The sequence below is a fragment of the Crocuta crocuta genome, unplaced genomic scaffold (assembly GCF_008692635.1).
Source record: "Crocuta crocuta isolate KB4526 unplaced genomic scaffold, BGI_CrCroc_1.0 scaffold1135, whole genome shotgun sequence".
Classification (NCBI taxonomy): Eukaryota; Metazoa; Chordata; class Mammalia; order Carnivora; family Hyaenidae; genus Crocuta; species Crocuta crocuta.
The window spans coordinates 2952-12470 of record NW_027530861.1 but is presented as its reverse complement, the minus strand read 5'-3'; the positions used below and the strand labels follow the sequence as shown (position 1 = coordinate 12470).

General features: G+C 47.7%; 1 protein-coding gene and 1 long non-coding RNA gene across 5 annotated transcripts in view; one reads left to right on the top strand and one right to left on the bottom strand.

Moving 5' to 3' along the window:
• The first annotated feature begins 2653 nt into the window (after window positions 1-2653).
• The window catches only part of LOC144235990 (leucine-rich repeat-containing protein 37A2-like), a 7661-nt gene continuing 795 nt past the window's right edge, over window positions 2654-9519 (top strand). The window contains exons 1-4 of one of the 3 annotated variants that reach the window (XR_013336386.1): window positions 2654-2748; window positions 3098-3152; window positions 3231-3373; window positions 3475-3685. Coding sequence is in view for 1 of the 3 variants with exons in the window: in XM_077769597.1 (XP_077625723.1) it covers window positions 3048-3152; window positions 3231-3373; window positions 3475-3577 (351 nt within the window). In the remaining 2 variants the exon portion in view is untranslated. Of the gene's footprint in view, window positions 2749-2902; window positions 3153-3230; window positions 3374-3474; window positions 3686-8649; window positions 8817-9519 lie in introns of those variants that run through there. The other 2 variants (XR_013336385.1, XM_077769597.1) reach the window with 2 other exon arrangements.
• The window catches only part of LOC144235992 (uncharacterized), a 5564-nt gene continuing 789 nt past the window's right edge, over window positions 4745-9519 (bottom strand). Inside the window, exons 2-3 of one of the 2 annotated variants that reach the window (XR_013336388.1) lie at window positions 7772-7847; window positions 4745-6036 (exon numbers count right to left, since the gene is read on the bottom strand). This is a non-coding gene — a long non-coding RNA (uncharacterized LOC144235992). The remainder of the gene's footprint in view (window positions 6037-7771; window positions 7848-9519) is intronic. The other variant, XR_013336387.1, reaches the window with a different exon arrangement.

The window sequence follows — 9519 nt, the reverse complement described above, 5'->3', positions numbered from 1 at the left end:
TCCCAAAACGTGGGATCTGGGCTTTTAGTCGGTTTCAGACGCAGACTCACACACAAAGACCAGCAGCTCCTAGTCTGGGTCTTAGCCACATAACCGTGGCTAAGACAGTGATCTACCACTTTGTCAGTCCCGTGACACTGATAAGGTGAGATCGTTTCCATATAGGAAGAAGTGTGTTCTCTCTTGTCAAGGACAGAGTCTGACTTCTGAGCCTAGGAACTAGCCTGGGTTCAACTTACCTACTACGGCCCCTGGAAAGAGAGATCATTGGCCATTGTCCAGTCAGTGCTATGCGTCTTGAGGTGGCCTGTGGCCTTGTGCTTTGGGGGAAGTTCTATAAACTCCGATTGCTGTTTTAAATTCCTATGTAGTTTAACCTTGCATTTGTAGTCTTTGTGTGGTTTCATTATTTCTTCTCCCTACTTAGATGACAAACTTTTTGAGGACAGAGACCATGCAGTGTATTTCCTGTAGTAGATGGTAGTGGTGCTCAAAGGAAGAGAGATAAGGCCTTATGTCGATTTCACAAGGAGGACTAATGCCGCCTGATATTTATGTGAGGTAGCATACAGAGTCCGGCAATAGATAGACCCATGGGTCACTAGGACTTTTGAAATGTTACCTTCTAGAGGCGCCTGGGTGGCTCAGTCAGTGAAATGTCCAACTTCAGCTCAGGTCATAATCTCAGGGTTCGTTTGTTTGAGCCCCACGTCGGGCTCTCTGCTGACAGCTCAGAGCCTGGAGCCTGCTTTGGATTCTGTGGCTCCCTCTCTCTGCCCCTCTCTTGCTCTCACTCTGTCTTTGTTGCTCTCAAAAATAAACAGACATTGAAATGTTACCTTTTAGTATTCAAATCAGTGGAAGAAAATAAATGGCAATAGAACAGCTGTGTAGTTAGTTATTTGGGAGGAAAATAACGGCAGATCCCTATTTCTCACCTTAAAAAAACGTATTTCAGTAAATGTAAAAAAAGAGAAAGAAGAACTCATAAAAGTATTAGAAGAAAACAGAAGCCATATTTTTATAATCTTGTGGTGAGAAAAATCTTTGGGACCTGATACCATAGGCAGAAACCTTTGATACATTTGGTCATCTCGACTGGTTTATGCCAAGCATAGGGAAAAGAATTTTCCACCGCTGATCTGCCCCCCACAGTTCTGTGAGGACAGCATTACCATCCTTCGTCCATACATAGAAGGGGATCAGCTTACGGCGCCTGTGGCAAAACGCAAAGCTGGCCCCAGTTGTGCCTGCAGTCAGCACGGGCTCCTCTCCCACTGTTCTGTCTCCTTCACGATGAAAACACTAGCAAATACTCGAAACACTGAAATTCAGTGAAAGCCCGTGAAAGGATTAATGTAAATCATCTGAAGAGAGTTTTATGAATCAACAGGAAGAGGACAAACACAGGGGACCGGGGGCAGGACTGCGACAGAGGGGAGGCTGTCGACCGTCCGTCGCCGTGTCTGCCGGCCTCTCCTCATGGCTTCGGGCCGTGGGTCTTGTCAGCAATGCCTTTTCTCCTCATGGTACAACAGTAGTCTCTGAAGTTTTCGTCTGTACTCTTATAATATTCGTTCTGATTTATTATTATTTTTCGAATGTGTACGGAACCCGGTTGGTGTTTTGGGTCAGTCGAGATGGGGGATCTAGCTCTTTCCCCTTACCTAAAGATCCAGTTACTTTGAAGCCGTTTATTGAATGGTTCATTCTGTCTTCACTGATCTAAAAACTATTTTTATCTGGACTCTATTCTCTCAGTCTGGTGTTCTTTTCCTGTACCCGTATTACACTAGGTACTTAAGTTCCTTTATAAGAACACATTTGAATGTCTGCTCTGTGATCTTCTTTTTCATACATTTCGTAGCCAGGCTTGCGCATTCTCTCTACCAAATGTCAGCTGGCCAGTTTTTGTTTAAAGGACTATCTTGAGATCTGAATAGGATTGCATTGAATTTGTAGGTTAATTTGAGGGGTGTTGACAACTTTACAGTATTTTAGCAGCATGTATTTGTTTCTAATTAATGTCCTTCAGAAGAGTTTTAATGTTTTCATCTCATAGGTCTTACCCATTCTTTGCTAAGTTTATTCCCAGGTACTTTATGCCTTTTTTACTGATAGTTGTAAATGGGATCTTTCTTCCGTTTTTTTCTTTAGTATTTGTGGAACATAGGAAAGCCATTGAGGTTTACATGTTGATCTCTTGATTTCGTATCTAGCCATCTTACTGAATTCTTATATTACTTCCAATAAAATTTTAGTGGATTCTCTTGGGCCTTTCGGTTTTTCCATAATTTCAAATGCCAATATGTCGTGTCTCTTCCTTCCTAAGACTTCATTTTTTCCCCAGTGCATCAGTTAGGACCTCCTCAATGGCGATGAATAGCAGCAGTGATAACAGACATCCTACCCTTGTCCTGGACTTTAAAATAGTGCTCTGGTTTTGGTTTCTGGTAGACACTTTTCCTCCTCCTAAGAATTTTTATTAGGAATGATCTGTTGAATGTTATCAAAAATGGTCAATCAAATGTATTTCCAGCTGCCCACAAGTTAGGTGCTGTGGAAGAGTCCAAATTCTATTAAACAGCAATTCCTGTCCTCAAAAAAGTTATCATCTCACTTGGCAGGTGAGACGTAAAGTGCAAAGGAATGTGGTCATTGCAGTGGGTAACTGTGATCGTGTTTTCTTCCAAAACAGATTTATTCTCATAGAGCAGCAGTAGAGGAAAGTAAAGAAGGAAACTCAAGGTAAATATTAGTCTGGCAATCATTAAAGTAGAATTTAGACGTAGATTTTCAAACTCATCTATTTCAATCCTCGTGTTTTACAGCCAGGAAATCACGAAAAGCAGAAAGAATATTTGGCCTAACGCTTTGCGNGACACTTGTGGGGATGAGCACTGAGTGTTATGTGGAAACTAATTTGACAATAAACTATTTGTAAAAAAAAAAAAAAAAAGCCCAGCATATACAGAATTATTTTTGAGATCCCAGGTCTGTGTTGGTTTTGCTTGCTAATAAGACCAGAGATCCACGTTGTGAGAGGCATGGAAGACGGCACGAATCACGAACAGTCTGCCTGTGTGTTTCCTCCAAGGGGCTTCTTCCAATCTCTGCTGGGTCGGAGATGCTCCACAGAAAGTGACAATCAGGTAAATCCGAGGAGGATAAAGCCCCATGGCTGGAGAGGCAGGGGAAACAGAACTGACGTTGTCCTTTCCATTTTCTAGGAGGGCTTTTTCCGGATAAGGCGGCCACTGTGGCTCAGGGACATGTACAGACCTCTCAATGCCACACGCCAGAAAAACATGGCACAGAAGCTACACCACAAGGATTCTTCTGATGAGGATGAGATTTTCAACACGGAACCAGGGTGCATGATTGGGGAAGATTTTGTCTAAAATGAGGAAGTTATGAAGGGTTGAATTGTTCCTTTCAAGAGTCAAAGTCTTGGCATTCTTCTTCTTTTCCCAGGGAGTCCAGTGAAGCCGCAACAGAGAAGCCTCAGGCCACAGATTCCACTGCTGAGGAGCTGGGCGACGAAAGTGAGACAGGGCGTGAGACTGTCACCGAGTGAGCCCCATCCTGCCTCAGGCCGCCAACAAAGTTTATTTTCTCATAGTGGCTTCTCAGCATTGCTTGCGAAATACTTATTTTTCTCATATTAAAATGTGTAAGTTCGTAACCAGTTCTAGTCATGTGGTAAGGAGTCGAAATGTACACAGTTAAAGATGTCTATGCAGACGAGAGGGGCCACAGGCGAGAGAAGCGGGAGCCAGAGTCCCTCGCGGTATAGGCAGTGCTTGCACAAGGCGCCGTGCAGGCAGAGAAGGGCGAGCGGGCGTGTCTCCCTCATTTCCCGGGTACAGTCACCTGTCTTCAGGAGGCTTAGACCATGAAGTCAATTAGTAGTTTCTTGTGGCGCCCTCTCCCCTGGCTCACCAAGCGTCAGTTACTCACAATGCTCCTGACCCCCTGCCCGTGGACTAGGGTGTCTTTCTGGCCCCTCCGGAAGGTCTGTGGGGGTTACCAGAACACTTGGGTCGCTGGCCCACCTCCGCTGTCCGGCTAAGGCCTCTCTTCCCACGCACTCCAGCTCAGGCACAGAATGCGTAGTTGGAAGCAGGGGGCTCTTCACCCTTACCAGCTAGTGGATAATTCACATTGGGTTTTCTTGTTTGTTTTCTTAAAAAAAAATTTTTTTTTGAGTCCTAACTCTTGGAGAGCTAGCAGGGAGGGGCTAGACGGCTAGAGTACAGAAGGTGCGAGAGCAGGAACTACGCAAGACTGCCCTCCTCCGACCTTTACTCCAGAAAACATACTGGTGGGGGCGCTTACCTGGTCACACGCACGGCCCGAGCCCCTCCTGACCCCGCCGCGGTGGGGCATGTGCTGCTCGGCCCTCTGCAGTCCAGCCCGGCGGCCGAACCGACCACTGCCTTCCTCGCCCAGCACAGATCAGGGCTGCACGATTCCAAGAGAGAACACAGGGCAACGTGCAGAAGGTGCAAACATCCCGCTGCTCCTGCAGCAGAGGGCGTTAACCTGTCCCAGTGAGGATGTCGGCAAGAGTCCGGGGCGCCTGGGGGCTCAGTCCGTTGAGCGTCCGACTTCGGCTCAGGTCCATGGCATGGGAGTTCGAGCCCCACGTTGGGCTCTCTGCTGTCAGCACAGCCCACCTCAGATCCTCCGTCTCCCTTTCTCTCTGTCCTCTCCCTGTCCCACTCACATGCTCTCTCTCAAAAATAAACAAACAAACTAAGTCATCTCTACTTTCTGAATAAATGAATGACATATTTTAGAAAAAGGATGTCAGAGTCAAAATACAGCAGCAAATAAAAGAAATTCTGAATGAACAGTTTGATACTCTTTTTTTTCATGTGTATTTATTTCTTTTGAGAGAGAGAGCATGCAAGAGGGGAGGGGCAGAGAGAGAGGGAAAGAAAGAATCCAAGGCAGGCTCCGTGCTCCGTGTGGAACCCCATGCAGGGGAGGGACTTGACCTTACGACGTGAGATCACAACCTGAGCTGAAATCAAGAGTCGGACGCTTAACCTACCGAACCAGCCAGGCACCCCTGATAATCTCACAAATAAATGCTGGTGGCTTAGCGACAGGTGGTGGAGAATGGCACCAACTGCTGGCCACCACGGGAGGCGCCGGAGGGCAGCAGAGGACAGGGCCCAGCCCGGCCCAGCGTGTTTGGCAGGGTGTGTGGGGCTCAGGGCCGAGCGACTGGCCCATCAGTTCCTCTTCTGCTTTATTAGTTTGCTGGTGCTGGGCAAGGACTCCTGTTCTCCTGGGGCCGGTCCAGTTCCCCCAGCGTTTTAGTGAGACTGGCCAACAAGTATCTGTCTCTGAGTGGTGACTTCAGTGAGCCAACAGGTATTTCCTGTGTTTAAAGCACAAGCCTAGACAGTAACAGTCATCGGCAGCGGCAGCAGCAGCTCGTTTACTGTTTGCTTACGTGGGGTCAAGCCCTGGGTTGGGCATTTTGCAGTCTTAATTGAGCCCAAGAGTCCGTGAAAACATACTTTATTATCCTCATCTGGCAGATAAGGGGACAGGGCTCAGAGGATGTAGGTAACCTGCCCAGGTGCCCAAAGCCACAAACCCCAAGCTGTCAAGTCAGGGGTTTAATCCAGGCCCGGTAACTCCAGAGCCTACTGACCGTTATACTACCACACTGCAGGGCTCAGGGGTGCAGAGAAGTCTAAGCCAGGGTTACCACAAAGAATCAATAATTGCAATAAACGTACTGATGATGAGGACGGTGGCAGCTACTGTTTGTTGAGCACCTGCTTTGGGCAGGCACAGGACTAGGCTCTTTCGTTACTGTCAGGTCACAAGGGCAGAAACTCCTCATGCCGGCTCAACCTCCTTAATGAGCTGTGTGGAGCGGGGTGGGGGCGGTGGTGACTTTTTAAATAAGAGAGGTGGACACAGAGGCAGAGCTGACAAGAAACCAAGAAGAGACATCTGTGCATAGTTGGGCTTCACGAAGTGTGGGCCGGGATTCCAGGAAACTCCATTCTCCTATTTTCGAATATTTCCATTAGTTCAAATGTGGTTCCTAAAGTGAGGCTTAGATAATACTGTGTATATAACACTACCTCAAATTTGCACACTACTTTAATGAGTCTCAAATGCTACCCTACCATATATTTTTTTAATGTTTATTTTTGAGAGAGAGAGCGAGAGTGAGACAGCACATGAATAGGGGAGACACAGGGAGAGAGGGAGACACAGAATCTAAAGCAGGTTCTAGGCTCTGAGCTGTCAGCACAGAGCCCAACACAGGGCTCGAACCCATGAACTGCAAGAATATGACCCGAGCCAAAGTCAGACACTTAACTGACTGAGCCACCCAGGTGCCCCTCCCCTGCCCTATTTCTGAATTAAAATTCCCAAGGGTAAGTACGATTCTACCTTGTCCAGCTTGATCTAGATGGGGCAGTGTTTTTGCCAGAGCCCAGAGGCTTTACCGGGCCAGCCTGGAACGAGCCATCTCTCCTTGGATCAGTATACACCCCCGGCTGTAGCCTGGGAGGGGAGGAGTGCCCAGGGTCAGGTGGTACATGTGATACCTGGACCCCTAGGATATCTCTGTCTTCATTTTACCATTGGGCAAATGGTCTCAGAGCCGAGCTCCTACAGGAAACCTGAGGGATAGAAAGAGAGGGGGCTGCAAGCCACCAGTTACTAGTGAATGAAAGTTCTCACTCTGATCCCAATGAAACCTGTCAGAGAAATTAGCCATTTTTAAAAAGATCACGAAAGGAGGCAATGATACAGAAAAGACACACGGTAGCGGGTGAGACAAGAAAAGGTTAGGCAAGCCCGGGGCGGGGGTGGTCTTTAAATGATGGGGGGGTTATACTCAAGGAATGTGATACTCAAGAAAATTTATATGTTGTTGTCATGGCAAGTATTATGGTCTAGAGAAAGACTTGGAGCCTGGGGCCAGAGTCCCCAACCATTACAAGGGCATCGTTCGTTAATATGCCAGCTTAGAGGGCCTCACGTCTGTGTGGTTCGACCCCACTGTGTGGTTAGACAGTGTTATTATCTGCTGTGCAACAGATCACACCAAAGTAGGGGCCTAAAACAACAATAGGCAGGGGTGCCTGGGTGGCTCAGTTGGTTAAGCATCCGAGTTCGGATCAGGTCATGATCTCACAGTTTGTGGGTTCAAGCCCCATGTCGGGCTCTGTGCTGACAGCTCAGAGCCTGGAGCTTCTTCGGATTCTGCGTCTCCCTCTCTCTCTGCCCTCCTCCACTTGCACTCTGTGTCTCTCTCTCAAAAATAAATAAACATTTAAAAAAATTTAAAACAACAATAAGCATTTATTCCTCAAAAAAGATTTTCTTAAATATTTATGGAGTGGGGGGGAGAGAAAGAGAGAGTACAAGCGGGGAAGGGGCAGAGAGAGAGACACAGAATCCGAAGCAGGCTCCAGGCTCTGAGGTAGCTGTCAGCACAGAGACTGACATGGGGCTTGAACTCATGAATTGTGAGACCATGACCTGAGCCAAGTCAGACACTCAACCAACTGAGCCACCCAGGTGCCCTATTCCTCAAAAATCTTGAGTCAAAATTTTGGGAATAGCTTGGGCAGCTCTGGCCCTGGGTCTTTTGTGAGATTCTCAAGATACCACCCAGGGCTGCATCATCTGAAGGCTTGACTGAGTTGGAAGGGTCCACTTCCCAGGGGGCTCACTCATGTAACATGGCTGCCAAGGGGGTTGGAGGGAGCCCTCAGGTACTCACCATATGAGCCTGTCCACATGCCACTTGACTGAATGTCCTCACAGCATGATGGCTGGCTACCTCCAGAGTGAGTGATCTGAGAAAAAGAGGCAGAAATGACAGAAGGAGGGGCACCTGGGTGGCTCAGTCAGTTAAGCATCCGACTTTGGCTCAGGTCATGATCTCACGGTTCATGGGTTTGAGCCCCACGTCGGGCTCTGTGTTGACAGCTAGCTCAGAGCCTGGAGGCTGCTTCAGATTCTGTGTCTCCCTCTCTCTCTGTCCCTCCCCTGCTCATGCTGTCTCTCTTTCTCTCAGAAATAAATAAAACATTAAAAAATTAAAAAAAAAATGACAGAAGGGTCCCTTCTATGACCTAGCCACACAAGGCACAGAGCAACATTTAGCAGTGACTTAATCGCTAAATCCAGCTCACATTCAAGGGGAGGGAATTTAGACTCCACCTTTTATTTTTTAATTTCTTTAAATTTATTTAGTGTTTTATTTATTTTTGAGAAAGAGAGAAAGACAGAGCTCAAGCGAGAGAGGGGCAGAGAGAAAGGGAGACACAGAATTGGAAGCAAGCTTCAGGCTCTGAGCTGTCAGGAGAGCCCAACACGGGGCTGGAACTCACCAACCGCGATATCCTGACCTGAGCCCAAGTGGAATGCTTAACCGACTGAGCCACCCAGTCACCCCTAGACTCCACCTTTTAAAGAGAGAAGAGTCAAAGAATTTGTGAACATATTTTAAAACTACCAGAGCCAGGAAAACAAACCGTTCTAGATATTTCAAGCAAAAAAAAGATGTCATACAAGCATTGGTGCTCAACACTGNAGGGGCAGGTGCAAATCGCACCCCTCGCTCTCAGGTTACTTTACCACAGCTGCTTCCCACAGATTCAAAGTTGCTGCTGCCACACAGAAAACTTGGGGAGCCCACTGCTGAGGTCACTGCAGATCCCCCAGCCCCAAGCCCGCTGACTAGTAGGGGAATGTGGAGTCGGCCGCTACAGAGGAGAAAAGAATGGCTTCCACCTCCTTCCCACCTTCCAAACTTCACACAGGTACATTTTATGGGCAGAAGTCCGCTGTCAAGGGAATCTGTGAGAAGGGGCTAGAAACGGGTGTCAAGAGCCAATACACATTATCCAACAAACGTCCTGTTTTTGGTGGGCTTGTGGGTAGGTGTTCAATGCTTTGTGGGGGGGGGGCTGTCTACGTGGAGGAACATGGTAGAGCGCAAAGTCCGAGACCCTAACAGGTGTCATTTGAGCCGGGCAGCAGTTGAAGCACGGGATGCTGACGACATCCAGTCATCCCCACAGGTGACTGGAGAAGCGCCTGAAGTTGATTCTTAGTTCCATCTCTGGAATGTTCTCACTGGAATTTAAGCTAGATGGACCATTGGCAGTGCAGTATCTGAGAAAACAGGGCCCCATCCCAAAGGGCTGCCAGAGAAAAGATGTCCATAGGGGAAACATGATTTCTCAAAATATAGCCTTTGGACTTCTATACTCAAACATCCCTGGGATGCTTATTTAAAAAGCGGATCCTCAGGGCGCCTGGGTGGCTTAGTCAGTTAAGCGTCCAACTTTTGCTTGGGTCATGATCTCGCAGTTCGTGGGTTCAAGCCCCACGTCAGGCTCTGTGCTGACTGCCAGCTCAGAGCCTGGAACCTGTTTTGGAGTCTGTATCTCTCTCTCTCTGACCCTCCCCTGCTCACGCTGTCTGTCTGTCTCTTTCTCTCTCCTAGAAATTAAAAAAAAA